Source organism: Hyla sarda, chromosome 1 (genome assembly GCF_029499605.1).
Source record: "Hyla sarda isolate aHylSar1 chromosome 1, aHylSar1.hap1, whole genome shotgun sequence".
In the NCBI taxonomy this organism is placed as follows: domain Eukaryota; kingdom Metazoa; phylum Chordata; class Amphibia; order Anura; family Hylidae; genus Hyla; species Hyla sarda.
In genome coordinates, this window is record NC_079189.1 from 20,509,241 (window position 1) to 20,533,774 (window position 24,534).

Below are 24,534 nucleotides of genomic sequence, written 5' to 3' on the forward strand. Positions count from 1 at the left end.
CAATGGCGTATGCGCAAAAAAATTCCAAAGTCGAAAATAACGTATTTTTGGTCATTTTTATATCATGAAAAAATGAATAAAAAGCAATTAAAAAGTTTAATCAATGTAAAAATGGTACAGCTAAAAACTTCAGATCACAGCGCAAAATATGAGCCCTCATATCGCCCCATATGCAGAAAAATAAAAAAGTTATAGTGGTCAGAAGATTACAATTTCAAACGTATAAATTTCCGTGCATGTAGTTATGATTTTTTTCAGAAGTACGACAAAATCAAACCGATATGAGTAGGGTATCATTTTAATTGTGTGGACCTACAGAATAAAGATCAGGTGTGATTTCTACTGAAAAAATGCACTGGATAGAAGCGGAAGCCCCCAAAAGTTACAAAATGGCGTTTTTTCTTCAATTTTGTTGATTTTTTTTCCGTTTTGCTGTAGATTTTTGGGTAAAATGACTGATGTCAATGCAAAGTAGAATTGGTGGCGCAAAAAATAAGTCATCATATGGATTTTTTGGTACAAAATTTAAAGGGTTATGATTTTTAAAAGGTGAAGAGGAAAAAACGAGGGGTTAAACCCTTTCCTATACAGTGGTCCCTCAACATACGATGGTAATTCGTTCCAAACGACCCATCGTTTGTCGAATCCATCGTATGTTGAGGGATCCGTGCAATGTAAAGTATGGGAAGCTGTACTCACCTGTCCCCGTCGCTCCGGACCAGGTCCTCACCGCTCCCGACTCTGTCCCAGGGGCTCCCGATTCTGTCCCGCTGCCCCGGTGTCTTCTTCGCGATCCTCCGGTGTCTTGCGCATCTTCTCCAGGGTCCGGGCCTCGCTTTCTGGTGACGTTATTACGCTGCTGCGCCGGCGCGGCGTGCGTAGTGACGTAATAACGACGCCGGAAAGCGGGGCCCGGACCCTGGAGAAGATGCGCAAGACACCGGAGGATCGCGAAGTAGATCCGAAGCAGCGGGAATAGGTAAGTGAACCTGCCAGGGATGCTTAAACTGCTATCCGATAGCAGCTTAAGCATTTTGCGCTGTCGGATAGCAGTTAATGCGATGGCCCCGACATATAAAAGCATCGTATATCGATGCTGACATCGACATGCGATGGCCTCTGAGAGGCCATCGTATGTCGATTTTATCATATGTCAGGGCCATCGTAGGTCGGGGGGTTACTGTACTGACTCCTGATTGGCCTGGGAGCTGTATATCACATAATGCAAGCATTAATTGGCTAACCTGCGGTCATGTTATGTTGCCCTCGCTGCAAGGTATGCTGGGCTACTCTTACATCATCTCAGTGTTACTTCCTCATCCGATCAGCATTCCGGCACCAGAACACCATGGGGGAGATTTATCAAAACCTGTCCAGAGGAAAAAGTCGCCCAATTGCCCATAGCAACCAATCAGCTTGCTTCTTTCATATTTAGCAAGGCTTCTCCAAAATGAAAGAAGCTATCTGATTGGTTGCTATGGGCAACTGGTCAACTTTTCCTTTGCACAGGTTTTGATAACTCTCCTCTCATATGTTCCTCATCCCTTCCGCTATAGTATTGCTATTGCCACGCTTGTGCAATCCAAACCTTGGGCAAGGTTCTAATGTTTGGCAAGATTTTTTCCCCCCAAAGTTCTGAGCGAGACTGGGTTCGCAGGACTGAGCTCGCTCTTCTCTTATTATAACTTTAAAATATTTTTGTCAAATTCCCCAAAATTAGGGAGCCCAATTTAAGTTAAGAATGAAAGTGTTTAATGTATAAAAATGACTTCTAATTTTTATCTTTATTGCAATAACATTTTATAGCACTTTAGAGATTGTTATCACTCACAACAGTCCCTGTCCCCATTGAAACTCACAATCAAAATATTAATTAAACACATCAGTATGTTTTGGAATGTGGCCTCTACTAGTCCTCTACACTATAAACATATTTTCTGTGTATGAATATGTGATTATTTAGGTATTGTGATAAACCATACCGGATGAAGAGATCCTAGGTCGTCTCCAAAGCTCACAATTTGTTATCATCTTTTTCATTTAGTCTTTAAAAGTTATCGGCTACTGAGAACTATCATTTCTATCATCTGGCTAACAAAGTCAAAAGGCTTATTGTACCTTTTAAGAACAAGAAAATTCAGATCAGAGAATCATTTACATAACGCTTTTCTGAAACAAGTGTCCTTTACTGTTCAATTCAGGGTTTATCAGGATATTGTAACATTTAGGTAGAAACATACAGATCAAATTTCCTCCCCCTGAGGCCAATATGGCAAATATCTCTACAGTGACCATGTGTTTCCCTGTACTACTCAGATAGGCCGGGATGGCACCGATCCAGACACTGCAGAACACCAGCATGCTGAAGGTGATGTACTTGGCTTCATTATAGATATCAGGTAATGTCCTCACCATGAAAGCTAGAACAAAACTCACAGCCGCCAGAAACCCCATATAACCCAACATGAGGTAAAAGGCCAAGACAGACCCTTCATTACACTGAATGATGATCTTCCCAGGATAATCCAGGTTAAGCTCTTGATATGGAGGAGACAATGACAACCAGATAACTGCATTCAGGATCTGAAGAGATGAACAGACCAACACTACAGAATAAGGAAGCTTAACCCCCACACACTTTCTCCAGGAGCTGTCTGGTCTGGTGGCCTTGAATGCTATGCAGACTATGATGGTCTTGGCCAGGACAGAAGACACGGCTACTGTGAAGAAGATCCCAAAGAAGATTTGTCTCAGCATGCAGGTTATATCCACTGGACGACCGATGAATAGAAACACACAGAGTAAGCTGAACATGAGAGAGGTCAGGAGAATGAAGCTTAGGTTCCGGTTATTGGCTCTGACAATGGGAGATTTCCAGAATAAAATGAATATTCCAATTATAAATACAGTTTTAAAAAAGAGTAATATGGAGATGATGGAGAAGACTAAAGTAACCACATCAGTCTCATATGAAAGAAACTCATAATCCCTTTTAACACATTTGTTCTTTCCATCATTTGGCCATTCATCTTCAGGACATCTCTGGCAATTTTCAGTGTCTAAGAATGGAAAGAAGATCAGATGTATCTATCTATCATTCTGTCTTTCAATCCTCTATATATAGTGGCATAGATAGATAGATTTTGTATGTCACAATTAGAGATGCGAGAACCAAATCCATCAAACTCAGTTCAGTCTGAACTTTGGCCTAAACTTCAACTTCATATGGCTTGTTTTGGTTGAACTTGCTAAAATAGAACTATCCACATGACAGAAAAAAATAGGAAAGATCATATGTTCTAAGGGTAACCCATAATGCCTTGGAGACTGCTCTTCTTGCCAATCAGAAGGCATTATACGGATGATGACAAAGCCTCTGTAAAAAGCCTATGCACAGCTTCAGAAGCTATTTTAGAGATAACTGGTGTTAGGAGAAGATCTCTGTGAGGGACAGGGATCAATGACCAACACAGATAGGAGTAGGACCATAAAAACAAAGCAATTATAGTATAGCAGCCTGCGGAGACTATATTTAATTTGTTCAATCAGTGGTAAATTAGTTTCAGTGGAAGTTAAGTGATCCAGTTATTTTTTTGTGGCACACTTATTGTGAAAAAGTATTGCTTAGATGGTTATGTGTCATTTTCTAGGTGAGGTTGGCTTATAAAAAGCCATTGCTTCTTCACCTTCCAGGTGCAACACCTGTTTCTACTGCCAAAAAGGGTATTTTTTTTTTTACAACTTGAAAAAGCCATTGCTTCTTCAGGTACCACCATGTGTATAAACACTAGCCGGCTTCCATTAAAAGGGTATTATTTTTGCACATTTTTTATTTTAAAAAGTATTAAAAAATCAACTATTATGGTATGTTTTTAAACAAGCTGTTAGTTTCCATAATGCCCTATGTTGCCTTAATTTTGAGTCCCAGCAGTCGGCACTGAAACCCCACTCTCCAAAGTATACAATCCAAGTGCTTATATCCCAAGCAGGATAGCTGGAGCAACACACATATGTCGATCCTCCACACATAAATCATGGTGCCTAACAGCCCCGATACTCGAGTATACAGATAATAACTTGCAAAGAAGAATTAAGGGCAGTACTCTCCAGTCCCTGACAAGGAATCTTCTTTATTTAGTGGTGGAAAAAAACTTACAGGTGCATATACACTGACGGGACGAACAGGAACGCTATATGTCAGCTCATTATTTGGTGACAGCTGTTGCGTGTGCACACAGCACACTTCATCAGAACCCTGCCCTCCCCCACGCACGTCACCATTTTAATAGCTTCCTCCGGCTGCAGGCATGGGGAAAGACACATAAAAAATACAAAAATGTACTAAAGATTTAGAAACTCTTTGCATAATAATAATATTTGTATTCTTGTAAGCACAAATTTAATATTATTGATGAAAATAAATAAATAAGCACAATAATTTACCAAAGTAATTAGAAAATTCTCCTTCTGGACATGGGACGCAGTCATAGCAGCAGATGAGATATCCTTCTCTGAGAACTTTTCGGGCTCCTGGTAGACAGGGTTCACTACATCGACCTTTAGGAATCTATATATATATATATATATATATATATATGAATAAATACATGATTTATGCTAATAGTCATTAATTTAATCCTCTAACAACCAATGATGGATATAGCTTTATCTAGAAGGCTTTTGTCCCCATTTCAACCTGGAGATATTTGACATGAACTCATAGCACTACCCAGTGTACCCACAGGAATGTGGCAGAAGCATAGCTGTTATGCAGTATTTTATACTGTAATTGTACTGTTATACTGTCTATTAATGTATGGTTATACTGTATATTTCTCCATTGTGAGTTTCTCTCCTCTTCCTTTGGGTTTAACTACTGCTATTGTTGGGGGGGGGCTCCAGCTAAAAAGTCGGCATGTTAGCTGTCAGACAGATGTGAGGGGAAGAAAGCGGTATCCATCACTTAACCCCTTAAGGACTCAGGGTTTTTCCGTTTTTGCACTTTCGTTTTTTCCTCCTTACCTTTTAAAAATCATAACCCTTTCAATTTTCCACCTAAAAATCCATATTATGGCTTATTTTTTGCGTCGCCAATTCTACTTTGCAGTGACATTAGTCATTTTACCCAAAAATGCACGGCGAAACGGAAAAAAAAATCATTGTGCGACAAAATCGAAAAAAAAACGCCATTTTGTAACTTTTGGGGGCTTTCGTTTCTACGCAGTGCATATTTCGGTAAAAATTACACCTTATCATTATTCTGTAGGTCCATACGGTTAAAATGATACCCTACTTATATAGGTTTGATTTTGTCGCACTTCTGGAAAAAATCATAACTACATGCAGGAAAATTTATACGTTTAAAAATGTCATCTTCTGACCCCTATAACTTTTTTATTTTTCCATGTATGGGATGGTATGAGGACTCATTTTTTGCGCCGTGATCTGAAGTTTTTATCGGTATGATTTTTGTTTTGATCGGACTTTTTGATCACTTTTTATTCATTTTTTAATGATATAAAAAGTGACCAAAATACGCTTTTTTGGACTTTGGAATTTTTTTGCGCGTACGTCATTGACCGTACGGCTTAATTAATGATATATTTTTATAGTTCGGACATTTACGCACGCGGCGATACCACATATGTTTATTTTTTATTTTTTTTACACTGTTTTATTTTTTTTATGGGAAAAGGGGGGTGATTCAAACTTTTATTAGGGAAGGGGTTAAATGACCTTTATTAACACTTTTTTTTAACATTTTTTTTGCAGTGTTATAGGTCCCATAGGGACCTATAACACTGCACACACTGATCTCTAATGCTGATCACTGGCGTGCATTAACACGCCTGTGATCAGCATTATCGGCGCTTGACTGCTCCTGCCTGGATCTCAGGCACGGAGCAGTCATTCGTCGATCGGACACCGGGGAGGCAGGTAAGAGCCCTCCCGGTGTCCGATCAGCTGTTCGGGACGCCGCGATTTCACCGCGGCGGTCCCGAACAGCCCGACTGAGCAGCCGGGTCACTTTCACTTTCACTTTAGAAGCGGCGGTCAGCTTTGACCGCCGCTTCTAAAGGGTTAATACCGCACATCGCCGCGATCGGCGATGTGTGGTATTAGCCGCGGGTCCCGGCCGTTGATTAGCGCCGGGACCCACGCGATATGATGCGGGATCGCGGCGCGATCCCGCTTCATATCGCGGGAGCCGGCGCAGGACGTAAATATACGTCCTGCGTCGTTAAGGGGTTAAAGGGGTAATCCACCCTAGACATCTTATCCCCCTTTCCGCGCCTGCACCGCTGCTTCCGTGTTTGTGACATCACGCCATGGCCCTTCCATTCATGTCTATGGAATAGAGGATAAGATGTCTAGGAGTAGAGTATCCCTTTAAGCAGAAATTAAGTAATGGAATCATAAGTGCACATAAGGTCAATAGTGTAATTGGGAGGGCTATTGTCTTAATAATGGCTTCTCAACATATCTTAAAAATCATTCTAATAAATGTTAACTTTTTGAGCACAGAGGGACATATCATAGAACTCACAATCGATATCCGTAAAGTAAATCTGTCATCGGCATAACCCGTACAAATCTACTGCTACAGGCTTGTAGTGCGGGTGACGCTGATGAGAATAATATTTATCGTTTGCTAATTCATTGCTTCTTTTCTCCATTATTCCTCTTTTTTTATTATGAAAATTAAGACTCTTGGTGCATACAGGGCCTTCCCAAGCTCTGAGTGCATCGTGATGTTCTGCCTGGATCTTCATAGTAAAAACCCTCCTCCCCTATGCTGATCCTCCTCTTCTGAAAAATCTCCCTTGTGAGCAGAGAGATTTTATTTTATATTGCCTGGCAGCAACAATTGCACATGTGCAGCCATGGCCACAAAGGATATGAAGTGAAATATTTCAATTGCTAACACTGTTCAATGCTATTTACAATGTTCTTATTCATTTAAATAGGCATAACTTAAAGAGTAGCGGTCACATAAAAATAGGTCAATAAACCCTCAACACAGCCTACAAGCTGATTGCTTCTATACTGCAGCCATACCATTGTTTTGGCACTCAGAATCTCCTTTGCTCTAAAAAAACTTTAATTCACAGTCACCAATAGAGGCGTTCCCCTGGGCCACCAAGCCTCTCTTCTTCAATGTAACAACACTGCTCCAGCACTGCTCGCAGACTCATTTTGCGAGAGATGTAATAGAAAGCCAATTGTGCATGCATGGCAAAGCTTCGTGTCACTTAGATTGGAGCAGTGCTGGTTGCCCCAGAGAATTGTGAACTCCTGGCCACAATTTGCAAACTGTTGGTGACTGTGGATAAAAGTTGTTTTTACAGTATGGTAGACACGGAGTGCCAAAACCAAGGAATGGCTGCAGTATACCAATAATCAGCTTGTAGACTGTATTGACTTTTTATAGATTTTTATGTGACAGTTGTGTTTTAAAGGGAATCTATAAACTCTAGATCATGTTCAGAGCTCCCTGTCTTGACTAATTTATTTGCACTGTTCAGTCAAGGCAGGTGATGGTGGATGAGGGAGGAGACATACATAGTGCAGCTTAGCACAACCTCTTTGACACTTGAGCTCTGAGCATAACCTAGGGCTTAGATATTTCCTTTCTTCCTCTTAAAGGAGAACTGTACTGAAAAATTTTCCTTTTCCTCTGCAAAAAGGGAAAATCGATGTCCCGGTCCTTTGGGGCTGGTCTTCTTCCGCTTCCTGGGGACGGTGAGTCATACTGCGCTCAGCGTTTCACCAGCTGTAGCGATGTCCCACCTCAGCCAGTGATAGGCTAAGTGCACTGTCATGTAAAGGGCCTGGCCCCACCTTCTCCCTGCTGCCCGGGCTCGTTACATGACAATGTGCTCAGCTTATCACCGGCCAAGGCAGGACATTGCCGCGGCTGGCGATACGCTGAGCGCAGTAAGACTCTCCGCTCCCAGGAAGCAGGAAGAAGACATGTACTGGAGGACTGGGACACCGATATTGGTGCAACGGGGGAAGTCAGAAGGTGAGTTAAAGTTTGTTTTTGCAGCCCGGGCACAGAGGAAAAGGAATAATTTTCAGTACAGTTCTCCTTTAACTACAATGGCAAGCAATTCCTGAACAAAAATTTCATGGCAAGTCACAGAGTTCATTGGGAAAAAAGTTTTCCTCGAATGCTGGGAGTAGCACCTGAGTTGATACAGCAGAGGAACTGGAGCTACATTCTGAAAGTGGTGTTCCCTATCAAGACAACCTTTTCAACATGCCCAAAATGTCTCTTATCAGAAGTTTCCTAAACCATACAGACCAATAAATTGATTCCAAAGTTTGTCAGCAAGCTAAATAGCTTCTTAGCGGTGACATACCAATTCATGCCTCCATTTTATTATCTGTGGATTGATATACAGCTGTTTATCTTCTGGAGATGAAGCATCAAATGTTCCGACGGGTGTCCTGGATATTTCTTTAAAGCGTACCTGTCATAGTGCAAAAAAATAAATAAAAAAGTTTAATGTTACTCAGTACCTAATCCTGATCATGTAAATATAATTTTTTATATGCCTGGACCTATAGATCCCTAACAAATAGCATTTATATCTTGCTCACTTGCTTTGTGTTCTTGCCTTGTGGAGGGGGCGTGTCCATCTCTCACCCTTACTGTAGATAACTCATCTGCTCTGAGTAGCCTGGTGATCCGCAAATCACTGCACTCTGTAACCCTTTCCTCTCTGGGCAGTCTGCAAATCACTGCACTCTTTAACCCTTTCCCTTCTGGTGATATGGTGTACATGTTACACAGTTGCAGTATTCCTAAGACATTACGGTGAGTTTATAACAATATTAAATGTGTAAATATAAAAATAGTGCTTTCCAAATTAGTGCAAGGATTTTAGTGATAAAAGAATAGTAGTTCTATCTATTCCTAGTAAAGCTGAATGCTAATCAACAGAACTGTCACTATGTTTGTCATTTAGCTTCCACAGGCTCCTGAATGTCTGATCAGTTTCTTTGTCATACAGGAGTCAGAGAAAGCTTTGGCTGTTCAAGCATGCTGAGAGTTGTAGTTTTGCAACAGCTGGAGCTGCAGTGTTTGTAAAGCGCTGTGTTAAAGCAGTCTTGCCTTTAGCTGTTGCAAAACTTCAACTCCCAGCATGCCCACACATCCTTTGTCTGTAGTTTTGCAAGAACTGGAGGCACACAGCTGGGGAATACACAGCTCTAAAACAGAGTTTTACAAAGATTGTACACCCAGCTGTTGCAAAACTACAACTCCCATCATGGGGGTTGTTGTTTAGGAACAGCTGAAGTCTGTAGTGGTGCAATGGTGATCTTCTATACTGGATACCAACACACTTTACGGCCGGTATTTAGTATGCTGCAAAATACAGTAGTCACAGTTAGCGCTATTTCTTGCCCTGCAACACAGATTCGCATACAGGAGTTTCATGTATACGTGGCACGTCTGGCTGCATAATGACGTGGGGGAGTAGTGGCGTGATACTCACTGGCATCAGTGCGCATGCGCCGTGTGGGAGCGCTGGTCCGGAAGCTGACTCGGCGTTCCAGAAATTGACGGCACATTCCCCATGTAAGCCACAAACACATTGAACACAGTAGCCCCCTGAGGAAGGAGCGAAAGCACGCTTGGGGTCCGGGAGCACACTTATATATACAGCATGGGTGAGTTGCAATAGCCTTACATATGAGTGTCATTTAACATTTACTAGGCTATTGATACCTTGTGGATTGGTTTAGATGGTACAATCCATAGTGGTTTTACTTTTTATGTACCTCCACCTCCCCTTGTGCCTTTAAGTGATACTCTATTGTCATTGTAGTCATATGTTAAGAAACTATTATTGTAATCAATCTGTATTGCTACTGCTTTATCCCCATCTTGTGGTGGTCCTAGGTATTACCACTATGCTGTTTTATTATCCTATTGTGGAGAGTATTGTTTAATCAAATTAGTGGTCTCCTGGATATTTGTTGTCCGAATTTTACTGAGCTCCATATATGTTCTTAAGACGGATTATTCAATAAAAATGTATAATTTTTATATGCACTAAGTTGCTATAAACTGATGTTTTCTTAGTATCAATAGTTATACAAGTTGATAAAGGATGTACATCCAATTCAGAGGTTCATTACTTTGTCCCTAAAGCAATATGCAATTTACAAGTAAGGGGTATGGGCAGAAGTGCCTGATGGAACGTGTATAAAAATACAGTAGTCTGTCTGCATAAAGATGGATGACCCCCTAGTGGTGGCTATTTTCTTTTTTTTTATATTTTAGTAAAATTTACATTTTGTTTTAAAATAATTGTATATTTGAAAAAGTCATCTTATCGGTAGTAATTTTCATAATGACAGTCCCTCTATAACCTCATTTTTTATCATTACCCAATTTAGAATATCTAGCGGTGTTATCCAATCTCCATTTTCATTAAAAAAAGTCCTTTCTTCTTTAATGTACTGTGTTAGCTGTAAAAGAAAAAAAAAAGCTATAATCTTAACAAGGAAATTCTAATCTTCTGCTCGCTATATTCACACAGGTTATGAATATTAATGCACATCTATAAAACTATCGACAGAATTAAGTATCTGACAGAAAAAGACACACTTCAGTGAGGTCCAAAACAAAGTTTCAATGATGAGTTTTTCCCTGAATAAAAATGTTTTAAATTATTAAACTACTTCTAGAAGACCTATCTTTTAGATTTTTTCTGACTCTATCACCAGTAGAGGTGAGCATGAGCAAAATTTTCAAAAGTTTGGTTTGGCAGGTTTGCCATAGATTCCTAAAAAGTTTGGTTTGTGGCGAATAAGTTCTAACAGAACCTAGAAATAGATAACACTTAAAATGTGTGCAAAGCCCTGCCTAAGGATTCGAAAGCCTTGTATCACACTGCTAGGAATGTATTCAAGTCATTGTTAAGTGGTTAATTTAAATAAAAGAGTTTTGGCAACATGCGGTAACCCATGATAACTAACAACTTGTTTCAAAACACACTGCGCTAGTGGATTTTGAATGTTTTTCTTTTTACATTGAAAAAGGTAGCAAAAAGTGTTTTTGTTGACAGATGCCTGAAGGTGTAAAAATGCCAATGGAGATATTGGTAGAAGCAATGGCTTTTTCAAAATGTTCCAAAAATACTCTGGCAAAGACACACTTCTGCAGAATACGACTCAGACACTATGGTATACCACTGGTGCTCTATAGTAGCCCACACTAACTCTTATATAAATACAACAGACCTCCTCTGTGAGAGTGGCCTTATATATAACAGTTAGCTCAGACAAACTATTGTGTATATACAGTACGGAAAAACAAAACAACGTAGTCTCAAGGTGATAACAGGTGCTCAACCCCAAGTGCAATTGTGCACTCATACAATGGGGTAGAGGACCCGCACCTAAGGACAAAAGTGGGGTTTCAATCCTGTGGTAAATATATACAATGATATTAGCTAATCCTCAAAACTGAAGTAAAAATGAGACATTAGCCAGTATATCCTTATATGAAGGACATACCTGAGCCCGCACACCACGCCAAGGTTTCTCATGTGATGCGGGACCTAACCACTAACCTTTTTTGCCTGGCCAGATGCATAGAACCAGGAACCAGATATACAGCAGCCTAAGGTCCAACTTGCAGACTGCTCCCCAGTCGCCTCCAGTGTGAACTCAGCACACATACAATGGGAGGGGGGAGACAGGTTACAAGCCCCACCCTTGCTGGTTTATATATAGCAGGCCTCACAGGTGAAAACCCCCAACGCTACCCAATAAGATAAAAGGGTGCATTGGTATAAGCCTTAAAAGATGCTTGTCGGCTTATATTTGCATGGACATGGCTATAGCAGGAAACTCAACCACAAGTGCAATTGTGCACCTTCACTGGGGCGGAGGCCCTGCACTTGTCAACCGTTGCTAAGGGCGATATCCCTAGCAAAAATTGCATACAATGGAGAATGCCTGCAGACGGTCACAAGTACCACAATCACATCCTGACACCTGATAAACGTGTATATGGATGCAAACAACATGACTAACTTTAAACAGAAAAACAAAACAATGTAGTCTCAAGGTGATAACAGGTGCTCAACCCCAAGTGCAATTGTGCACTCATACAATGGGGTAGAGGACCCGCACCTATGGACAAAAGTGGGGTTTCAATCCTGTGGTAAATATATACAATGATATTAGCTAATCATACAAACTACCAATTTCTGGAAACAGCCACAGTCTGTCGACTGACAGTATTGTGTTCATTCACAGCCACATGTAAGAGATGCTAGGTTAAGTAAGGTGACTGTCTAATCATGGTTTTGGAGCAGCAGGCTAGCCTTGTGCCATGTGGCTATCCGTGAAGTACGAGTCAGTACTTTCTGGGATTAAAGATGAGCAAACTTTTCAAAAATTCGATTCGGCCGATTCGCTGAATTTTCCGAAAAAGTTTGTTTCGATCCAAATTTTTTTGCGGCGAATCTATATGAAAAAAGGCTATTTCTAGCCTACATACAGCCTCTATAGGGGTATAGAACACTTTGCTGTGTTCTAAAATGCATATGGAGTGTGCTGGGTTAGTGAAATAATACTGTTATTCAGAATAACATGCAGATTACCGGCATCGCTTTTAGAATCACTGCTGCATAGCAGCACAATGACAGAGCCTGGTGGTGGCATCAGTGTCAGGAGACCATATAGTGACTGAATGACAGCGTGGAGGTGTTGGCAGCATGAGGAGACCATTTAGTGGCTGAATGGCACAGCGTGGAGGGATTGGCAGCATGAGGACATCATATAGTGGCTGAATGACACAGCTTGGATGAGGCTGAAGCATGAGGACACCATATAGTGGCTGAATGACACAGAATGGAGGTGTTGGCAGCATGAGGACACCATATAGTGGCTGAATGGCACAGTGTGGAGGTGATGGCAGCATGACGACACCATATAGTGGCTGAATGGCACAGTTTGGAGGTGTTGGCAGCATGAGGACACCATATAGTGGCTGAATGACACAGCGTGGAGGTGTTGGCAGCATGATGAGACCATATAATGGCTGAATGGCACAGCGTGGAGGTGTTGGCAGCATGAGGACACCATATAGTGGCTGAATGACACAGCTTGGATGAGGCTGAAGCATGAGGACACCATATAGTGGCTGAATGACACAGAATGGAGGTGTTGGCAGCATGAGGACACCATATAGTGGCTGAATGACACAGTGTGGAGGTGTTGTCAGCATGAGGACACCATATAGTGGCTGAATGACACAGCTTGGATGAAGCTGAAGCATGAGGACACCATATAGTGGCTGAATGACACAGCGTGGAGGTGTTGGCAGCATGAGGAGACCATATAGTGGCTGAATGGCACAGCATGGAGGTGTTGGCAGCATGAAAACACCATATAGTGGCTGAATGACACAGCAAGGACATGTTGTCAGCATGAGGAGACCATATAGTGGCTGAATGACACAGCATGGAGGTGTTGGCAGCATGAGGAGACCATATAGTGGATGAATGGCACAGCCCAGAGTTGTCAGCAGCATGAGTAGGCACTAGGCCTTCACAATCCCTAAGATTGAAAGATGAATTAAAAAATTTAAACCGAAGATTTTGGATAGCGGGTGCTACCTATGAGAAAATTTGAAATTACAAGACCCAGGCCCAACAGCGGCATCAGTAACCCATATATTGCCTGAATGACACAGCCTGGAGTTGTCTGATGCACGAGTACACACCAGGGCTTCACAATCCCTCCCAAAAAACACCCCAATTTTAGAAATTTTTGAAAAAGATTTTGGATAGCGGGTGCTGTCTATGAGAAAATTTGAAATTACCAGACCCAGGCCCCACAGCGGCATCAGTAACCCATATATTGCATGAATGACACAGCCTGGAGTTGTCTGATGCACGACTACACACCATGGCTTCACAATCCCTCCCAAAAAACACCACAATTTTAGAAATTTTTGAAAAAGATTTTGGATAGCGGGTGCTTCCTATGAGAAAATTTGAAATTACCAGACCCAGGCCCCACAGCGGCATCAGTATCCCATATATTGCCTGAATGACACAGCCTGGAGTTGTCTGATGCACGAGTACACACCAGGGCTTTACAATCCCTCCCAAAAAACACCCCAATTTTAGAAATTTTTGAAAAAGATTTTGGATAGCGGGTGCTGTCTATGAGAAAATTAGAAATTACCAGACCCAGGCCCCACAGCGGCATCAGTAACCCATATATTGCCTGAATGACACAGCCTAGAGTTGGCTGATGCACGAGTTCACACCAGGGCTTCGCAATCCCCCCCAAAAAAACACCACAATTTTAGAAATTTTTGAAAAAGTTTTTGGATAGCGGGTGCTACCCACGAGAAAATTTGAAATTCCCAGACCCAGGCCCAGCAGCACCATCATTTTTTTATTTGAAATTTAAAACAACCTTTGCGTGTCCCGGACCCCAGCGTGTGGGTACGAAGGACCAAATGCAACAAGCCCTCACAGGGCTCATGTGGCCGTGAGATTTAGGCGAAATGTCTCCATTGCCCTGACCGGCCATTGTTTCCAAGACTTCTCGCCAAGGCAAACCATGTGAAGAACAGCGTGACACCGCCGTGACCAGCACACATGGTATGCTGAAGGGCCACTGAGACTTGTCCGGGCAGTGGAGGCTTAAGACACAGTGGAGGATGTGGAGGCGGAGTAGCACACTGTCACAGGACCAACGGGCTGACAGTGTAGCAGGAAGCAGCATTGAGTACACACCAGGGCTTCAGAATCCCAAAGAAAAAACAACCATATTTAAAATAATTTTAAGAATTTGTAGGACAGCGGGTGCAACCTATATGTTGCCTGAATGACACAGCCTGGAGTTGGCTGATGCATGAGTACACACTAGGGCTTCACAATCCCTCCAAAAAAACACAACAATTGTAGAAATTTATGAAGAAGACTTACGGATAGCGGGTGCTACCTATGAGAAAATTTGAAATTCCCAGCCCCAGCAGCGGCATCAGTAAACCATATATTGCCTGAATGAAACAGGCTCGAGTTGGCTGATGCATGAGTACGCACCAAAGCTTCACAATCCCTAATAAATAAGATAAAGAAAATGTAGAAAATGTTTAATTGCAGGAACACCTAAATCAGTGGAGATGTTAGAATAGAGGGAGCACTACCCCCTCATTATAGTTTCCTTACCCTGGATGTGTGCTCCCTCTATTCTAACATCTCCACTGATTTAGGTGTTCCTGCAATTAAACATTTTCTACAAGAGGACCCCTCACTAAACCCCAGTCAGTCAGAATTTTTACTGGAATCCATTAGATTTATTCTTCTCAATAATGTTTTTGAATTCAATCATACCATTTATCGACAGAACAGGGGCTGTGCCATGGGGACTCGATTCGCCCCTAGTTACGCTAATTTGTTCATGGGGCGATTCGAGTCCCTAGTTATGGCACAGTCCCTGTATTTTAAGTCTGTTTTTTTCTTTCGTCGTTATATAGACGACCTCTTCTTGATCTGGGTAGGTACCAAACATGAAGCTGACCTCTTTGTACATGAGCTGAATACTAATACATGGAGCATAAAATTTACTATGCATTATGCAGAAAGCTCCATTCAATTTTCAGACCTTGATATCCATAAAACAGTCGATGGCACTATTTCCACGAAGACTTTTTTCAAATCTGTTGATATTAACAGTTTTTTACAGTTCGATAGTGCACATTATCCAAGCTGGCTAAGAGGGGTGCCATTCGGCCAGTATTTACGAATCCGCAGAAACTGTACTTCTGATTCAGATTTCATTTCTCAAGCTGAGGTTTTAAAACAACGCTTCATACAGAAGGGCTATCCTAAATCGCTCTTAACTAAGGCATACATGAAGGTGAAGGATAAAAAACAATCTGATTTGGTTACATCTATTCTGAAACTTTGAAATTAATTATTTTAGAAACTATCCCCATTCATTTACCTAACAGAATACAAAGATTAAATAATCGTGAATCCTTCTGGATTCACAAACTACATACTTTGCACCCTCAAGGTTTTAATGAATGTATCGATACAGTTAAATAATCTGATAAATTAGGGTTTAAAAATATTCCATTTCTTCCAATGGATTAATCTCCAAAATATTATATCTTTATCAGTTTTTTTCGTTGTTCCTTCTGTGCTTTTCACCCTGGAGCGCCCCACTGTTTATTTATTATTCCTTATGTTTTATTATCCAAGTTCCGTTCTTTCTTTTAGTTTTTCCTTTCTTTTTGCATACAGAAACCTTTTATTTATTTTTCATTGTTTGTAAATTTTGATCTTTTTACGAATATTCACACCCTGCGTTTTCGCCGGGTGCTGTATTCAATACCGCACTAGTCATTCTAGTTCATTTTTCTCACATTCTCTAAGTAGTGTTCATATGTCACCCTCTGGTCAGTTGCGATTTGTTTTACCGCACTGTTTATTTTACTTTATTTATACTATCATTACCCATCTAATAATGCAGCGATATACAAATCAATTTTTTACTCTTTGAACTAACATACATAGCACCTTATAGGTCCATATTCTTTTATATTATATATTTTTTGAAATAATATCCAACTTGCGTTGTTGAATGCCGCACCGGTGACTAAGCGGTGTGATTACTAGGGTCGCTTGTGGGGTATATTCACACCACATGCGATAATTATATTATATATATATATATATATATATGTTTATATGATCCCATTGTGCTTTTACATTATTGTTTCATTGTTATTTTTGTGACTTTTGTCTGTCTATTTATATTTATTTATATTTATTGATATTTTTCATGCATTGTCACATTTATATGTGGATATGTAATTTTATGCAACAACTCTTTCAAAAAGTACTCTAATGGTTAATTCCTCGAGGTATATATATCTGTTACCAGCCTTCTCTTGTCATGCCTGATGAAGCTGCGCATGCGCAGCGAAACGCGTTGCATCTAATAAATCCATTGATTTTACTTGGCTGCCTGATGGTTCCTCTCTGCGCCAGACTAACTCCTGACTCCCTGGTCATTCGGTTTTGATCTTACATTTAAAGATCAATGTTGAAATTTGCATTAAGCATGTATTTAGCTACTGCTAAAAATCCAAAAATTGAAGGCCCAAGGCCTGAGGCATCAGGGAGGCAAGTAGTTCCCGAAAGACACAGAATGAGTTAGGAGCAGTCATTCGCAGTACCCAATAGGGTTTCATAACCATCCCCTTACATTTAAAGATCAATGTTGAAATTTGCATTAAGCATGTATTTAGCTACTGCTAAACATCCAAAAATTGAAGGCCCAAGGCCTGAGGGCAGGGAGGAAAGTAGTTCCTGAAAGACACGGAATGAGTATGGAGCAGGCATTCACAGTACCCAAGAGGGTTTCATAACCCCTTACATTTAAAGATCAATGTTGACATTTGCATTAAGCTTATATTTAGCTACTGCTAAACATCCAAAAATTAAAGGACCAAGGACAGAAGCATCAGTGAGGCAAGTAGTTCCTGAAAGACACGGGATGAGCCAGGAGCAGGCAATCGCATTACCCAAGAGGGTTTCATAACCAACCCCTTACATTTAAAGATGAATGTTGAAATTTGCATTAAGCATGTATTTAGCTACTGCTAAACATCCAAAAATTGAAGGCCCAAGGCCTGAGGGCAGGGAGGCAAGTAGTTCCTGAAAGACACGGAATGAGTATGGAGCAGGCATTCGCAGTACCCAAGAGGGTTTCATAACCCCTTACATTTAAAGATCAATGTTGACATTTGCATTAAGCATATATTTAGCTACTGCTAAACATCCAAAAATTAAAGGCCCAAGGACAGAAGCATCAGTGAGGCAAGTAGTTTCTGAAAGACACAGAATGAGCCAGGAGCAGGCAATTGCAGTACGAAAGAGGGTTTCATAACCCTAATTGATAACCCAAGAGGGTTTCATAACTGGGAAATGTTGGTGTAGCAGCATGGTCAATCTACCCTGAGGTATCTGGCATTGGTGGCTGGAAATCCTGGCTGATCCATCCCTGATTCATCTTGACAAACGTCAGTCTCTCCACATTTTTGGTTGACAGACGAGTTCGCCTTGGGGTGACTATGGCCCCGGCCGCACTAAACACCCGCTCTGATGGCACACTACTGGCCGGGCAGGACAGCTTTTCCAGGGTAAACTCTGCTAGTTGTGGCCATAAATCAAGTTTGGCTGCCCAGAAGTCCAGTGGATCTTCAATGGTTGTTGGCATGGCCATGTCAAGGTATGCCACCACCTGCTGGTTCAGGTCCTGCTCCATGCGTGTAATTTTTAATGAAAAAAATAAAAATAAATAGATGGAGAGAGATTAACTCTGCTTAATCATTTTTTGGCGATTAGAATCCTTTTGTCATCTGATTTTTTGGAGACAGATGCGCTTACACACATGTAATAATTTTTTTAACCAAATATCAAACATTGTGTGGTTTATTATTTTTTGAGAAGAATGTCTTTTGGTGGTCCACCATCCTGCATTATAGAGTCTTCTGAACTGCTGTATATGCGCTTGTTTTTAAAAAACAGGTGTTTTGTCAGACAATTTCAATAACATTTTGCGTTTTTTTTTGGGTGGATTGTGAAGCCCGGGTGTGTACTCGTGCATCAGCAAACTCCAGGCTGTGTCTTTCAGGCAATCTATGGGTTCCTGATGCCGCAGAGGAGGGTCCTGGGTCTGGGAATTAAACATTTTTGGATTGCGGGTGCTACCAAAAAAGATGGACACACCCTAATCCGTTCAGTGGAGCCCGCCTGCGACCCCGGACATCTGAGGGCATAACACACCTGTTATTGCTCGATCTCAGGAGAAGGGGGGTTCATCATTGGGAGAAGAGAGTTGCAGGTTGCCCTTGAGTCAGCAAGGCTGTAGCACAGTTGGCAGTCAGCGTGGTGTGGCAGTAGTGGAAATTCTGGAGCCAAACGTGCCCGGGGGAGACCACCTGCTTCGCGGTAGCTTTCCTTTCTGGGAGTTAGTGGGTCACCAGCACCAGTCGATGAAAGATAGAGACACGCTAATCCGTTCAGTGGAGCGCGCCTGCGGCCCCGGAAATCTGAGGGCATAACACACCTGGTATTGCTCGATCTCGCAATTGATCGTGCAGAGGTAGGGGGTTATTAAAGCCTCTTGGGTACTGCTGAGGCCTACTCCTGACTGCTCCTGGTGTAATGTATGGGGTAATTAAACACTCTTGGGTAGTGTTTTTTTTTTTATTTACTGATAATTTTATCGGTAATAACATTGAATTTTCCAGAATGCTAATCGTTACACAACAGAACGCTTGTTGCGTGTGATTTTTTAATGAAAGAAAAAAAAAGAACGGACAGGGATTAACTCTGCTTCATCATTTTGGGTGAAAACAGTCCTTTGGTGATCTGATCTTTTGGAGACAGATGCGCTTACACACATATTGAATTTGTTTTTGTAAAAAAAATTCAAACATTGTGTGGTTTATTATTTTTGAGAAGAATGTCTTTGGGTGGTCTTGTGGATATGCGCTTGTTCTTACACAAAGGTATTTCTTTAAAAAATTTCTAAAATGTTGTTGTTTTTTGGAGGGGATTGTGAATCCCGGGTGTGTACTGCTGCATCAGCCAACTCCAGGCTGTGTCCTTCAGGCAATATATGGGTTCCTGATGCCGCAGAAGTGGGGCCTGGAAATTTCTAATTTTTGGATAGCGGGTTCTACCTATGAGAAATCTTTGTCAAAAATGTCATATATTGTGTTGTTTTTTGGGGGGGATTGTGAAGCCCTGGTGTGTACTCTTGCATCAGCCAACTCCAGGCTGTGTCATGCCGGCAATATATATGGGTTACTGATGCCGCAGGGGTGGGGCCTGGTTCTGGAAATTTCAAATTTTGGGATAGCGGGTGCTACCAATGAGAAATCTTTGAAAAAAATTTCTCATTGTGTTGTTTTTTGAGGGGGGATTGTGAAGCCCTGGTGTGTACTGGTGCATCAGCCAACTCCAGGCTGTGTCCTTCAGGCAATATATGGGTTACTGATGCCGCAGAGGTGGGGCCTGGGTCTGTTAATTTCAAATTTTTGGATAGTGGGTGTTACTCCGAGCGCTCCGGGTCCCCGCTCCTCCTCGGAGCGCTCACAGCGTTCTCCTGTTCGCAGCGCCTCGGTGAGACCCGCTGACCGGGTGTGCTGCGATAATGTCCCTAGCCGGGATGCGATTCGCGAAGCGGGACGCGCCCGCTCGCGGTGCGCATCCCGACCCGCTTACCAGACTCGTTCCCCGTCTGTGCTCTCCCGGCATGCGCGGCCCCGCTCCCTAGGGCGCGCGCGCGCCGGTTCTTTGCGATTTAAAGGGCCGGTGCGCCACTGATTGGCGCATGGTTTTTAATTAGTGTGTTCACCTGTGCACTTCCCTATATTACCTCACTTCCCCTGCACTTCCTTGCCGGATCTTGCTGCCATTGTGCCAGAGCGTTCCTTGTGTATCCCTAGCCAGTGTTCCAGACCTCTTGCCGTTGCCCCTGACTACGATCCTTGCTGCCTGCCCTGACCTTCTGCTACGTCTGACCTTGCTCTTGTCTAATCCCTTGTACCGCGCCTATCTCAGCAGTCAGAGAGGTTGAGCCGTTGCCCGTGGATACGACCTGGTTGCTACCGCCGCTGCAAGACCATCCCGCTTTGCGGCGGGCTCTGGTGAAAACCAGTAGCAACTTAGAACCGGTCCACCGACACGGTCCACGCCAATCCGTCTCTGACACAGAGGATCCACCTTCAGCCTGCCGAATCCTGACAGTAGATCCGGCCATGGATCCCGCTGAGGTCCCGCTGCCAGTTGTCAATGACCTTTCCACGGTGGTCGCAAAGCAGTCACAACAGATAGCGCAACAAGTCCACCAGCTGTCTCAACTGACTGTGATGCTACAGCAGCTTCTACCACAGCTTCAGCAACCATCTCCTCCACCAGCTCCTGCACCTACTCCGCAGCGAGTGGCCGCATCCAGACTCCATTTATCATTGCCGGACAAGTTTGATGGGGACTCTAAACTTTGCCGTGGTTCTCTCGCAATGTTCCCTTCATTTGGAGATGATGTCGGACCAATTTCCAACTGAAAGGTCAAAGGTGGCTTTCGTGGTCAGTCTTCTGTCTGGGAAAGCCCTGTCATGGGCCACACCGCTCTGGGACCGCAATGATCCTGTCACTGCCTCCGTACACTCTTTCTTCGCGAAGTGTCTTCGAGGAACCAGCCCGAGCCTCTTCTGCCGAGACTGCCCTGCTGAACCTGGTCCAGGATAATTCTTCAGTAGGCGAGTACGCCATCCAATTCCGTACTCTCGCCTCCGAATTGTCCTGGAATAACGAGGCCCTCTGCGCGACCTTCAAAAAAGGCCTATCCAGTAACATTAAAGATGTGCTGGCCACACGAGAAATCCCTGCTAACCTGCATGAACTTATTAATTTGGCCACCCGCATTGACATGCGTTTTTCCGAGAGACGTCAGGAGCTCCGCCAGGATATGGACTTTGTTCGCACGAGGCGGTTTCTCTCCCCGGCTCCTCTCTTCTCTGGTCCGCTGCAATCTGTTCCTGTGCCTTCCGCCGTGGAGGATATGCAAGTAGACCGGTCTCGCTTGACACCTCAAGAGAGGACATGCCGCCGCAATGAGAACCTATGCCTGTACTGTGCCAGTACCGAACACTTCTTGAAGGATTGTCCTATCCGACCTCCACGTCAGGAAAGACGCACTCCGATTCTGCACAAAGGTGAGACAGCTCTAGGTGTGAACTCTGCTTCTCCACGTCTTACTGTGCCTGTGCGGATTTCTTCTTCTAACTTCTCCTTCTCAGCTGTGGCCTTCTTGGATTCCGGATTTGCAGGAAATTTTATTTTGGCCTCTTTCGTTAACAGGTTCAACATCCCAGTGACCAGTCTCGCCAGACCCCTCTACATCGCCTCAGTTAATGGTGAAAGATTGGACTGTACTGTGCGTTACCGCCCAGAACCCCTCTTAATGTGCATTGGACCCCATCATGAAAAGATTGAATTTCTGGTACTTTCTAACTGCACCTCTGAAATTCTTCTTGGACTACCTTGGCTTCAACGCCATTCCCCTACCCTTGACTTGACCACCGGGGAAATCAAGAACTGGGGTACTTCTTGCCACAAAAAATGTCTTATGTCTGCTCCCAGTCCTGCCAGTCAAAACCCTATGGCTCCTTCGATACCAGGTCTCCCCAAGGCCTATCTGGACTATGCTGATGTTTTTTTGCAAAAAACAAGCAGAGACTTTGCCTCCTCACAGGCCTTATGTCCTATTGATCTCCTCTCTGGTACTACTCCACCCCGGGGTAGAATCTATCCTCTGTCTGCTCCGGAAACACAAGCCATGACGGAGTACATCCAAGAAAATTTAAAAAGGGGATTTATCCGCAAGTCTTCCTCCCCTGCCGGAGCAGGGTTCTTCTTTGTCTCCAAAAAAGACAGTTCCTTACGTCCATGCATTTATTACCGCGGTCTTAATAAAATCACTATAAAAAACCGCTATCCCCTGCCTCTTATCTCGGAACTCTTTGACCGCCTACATGGCGCCAACATCTTTACCAAATTGGATTTAAGAGGTGCATATAATCTCATTCGCATCAGGGAAGGGGACGAGTGGAAGACCGCGTTTAACACCAGAGATGGACACTTTGAATATCTGGTTATGCCCTTTGGGCTTTGCAACGCCCCTGCCGTCTTCCAGGACTTTGTAAATTAAATTTTTCGTGATTTATTATATACCTGTGTTGTGGTCTACCTGGACGATATTTAGATTTTTTCTTCTAACCTAGAAGAACACCGCTGTCATGTCCGCATGGTTCTTCAGAGACTCTGGGACAATCAGTTATATGCCAAGATGGAGAAATGCCAATCTCTTCCCTTCCTAGGATATTTAGTCTCTGGCCAGGGACTCCAAATGGACCCGGACAAACTATCAGCCGCGTTGGATTGGCCACGCCCCTCTGGACTCCGAGCTATCCAACGTTTCTTGGGGTTTGCCAATTACTACAGACTACAGCCATTACTATTATTACTATTACTATTACTATTATTCCACATTTTTCCACCATTTTGGCCCCAATTGTGGCCCTAACCAAGAAAAACGCCAACCCTAAGTCCTGGCCTCCTCAAGCGGAAGAGGCGTTCAACCGTCTCAAAACTGCCTTTTCTTCTGCTCCCGTACTCTCCAGACCCGATCCATCTAAACCCTTCTCACTGGAGGTAGACGCCTCCTCGGTGGGAGCTGGAGCTGTACTCCTACAGAAAAACACTTCCGGACATGGTGTTACTTGTGGTTTCTTTTCTAGGACCTTCTCTCCGGCGGAGAAAAACTACTCCATTGGTGATCGAGAACTACTGGCCATAAAACTGGCCCTCAAGGAATGGAGGCACCTGCTGGAGGGGTCCAAATACCCAGTTATTATATACACTGATCACAAGAATCTCTCTTATCTTCAGTCTGCCCAACGGCTGAACCCTCGCCAGGCTAGGTGGTCGTTGTTCTTTGCCCGTTTTAACTTTGAGATTCATTTTCGCCCCGTTGACAAGAACATTAGGGCTGACGCCCTCTCTCGTTCCTCGGATGCCTCTGAAATGGAAGCCTCCCTGCAACACATTATTCCTCCTGACTGTCTGATCTCTGCTTCCCCAGCTTCCATTAGACAAACTCCTCCTGGAAAGACCTTCGTCCCTCCACGCCAGCGCCTCAGGATTCTCAGGTGGGGACACTCCTCACACCTCGCCGGCCATGCTGGCGTCAAAAAATCCATCCAGCTCATCTCTCGTTTTTATTGGTGGCCTACCCTGGAAGCAGATGTTGCTGATTATGTTCGGGCTTGTACAGTCTGTGCCCGGGACAAGACTCCTCGCCAGAAGCCTGCCGGTCTCCTTCATCCTCTGCCTGAGCTATGATGGTCTCAGATTGCTATGGACTTTATTACAGACTTGCCTTTATCCCATGGCAACACAGTTATTTGGGTGGTCATTGATCGTTTCTCCAAGATGGCACATTTTATTCCTCTTCCAGGTCTTCCTTCTGCGCCACAGTTGGCGAAACAATTTTTTGTGCACATTTTTCGCCTTCACGGGCTTCCTACGCATATCGTCTCGGATAGAGGCGTTCAATTTGTGTCGAAATTCTGGAGGGCCCTCTGTAATCAGCTTAAAATCAAATTAAACTTCTCGTCTTCCTATCATCCCCAATCCAATGGGCAAGTGGAGAGAGTTAATCAGGTTCTTGGTGACTATTTGCGACATTTTGTTTCCTCCCGCCAGGATGATTGGGCCGATCTCCTACCATGGGCCGAATTCTCGTACAATTTCAAAGTCTCTGAGTCCTCCGCTAAATCCCCATTCTTTGTGGTGTACGGCCGTCACCCTCTTCCCCCCCTCCCCACTCCCACACCTTCTGGTTTGCCCGCTGATGATGAGGTGACTCGGGACTTCTCCACCATCTGGAAAGAGACTCAAAAAT

The 24,534-nt window shown here is 43.2% G+C and overlaps 1 protein-coding gene across 1 annotated transcript in view; it reads right to left on the bottom strand.

The window, feature by feature from the left end:
• Positions 1–2,154: 2,154 nt before the first annotated feature.
• Positions 2,155–24,534, bottom strand: part of LOC130362525 (vomeronasal type-2 receptor 26-like) — a 69,505-nt gene continuing 47,125 nt past the window's right edge. The window contains exons 4-7 of the mRNA XM_056567573.1: positions 10,405–10,485; positions 8,367–8,477; positions 4,444–4,567; positions 2,155–3,059 (exon numbers count right to left, since the gene is read on the bottom strand). Of these exons, the coding sequence (XP_056423548.1) occupies positions 2,155–3,059; positions 4,444–4,567; positions 8,367–8,477; positions 10,405–10,485 (1,221 nt within the window). The remainder of the gene's footprint in view (positions 3,060–4,443; positions 4,568–8,366; positions 8,478–10,404; positions 10,486–24,534) is intronic.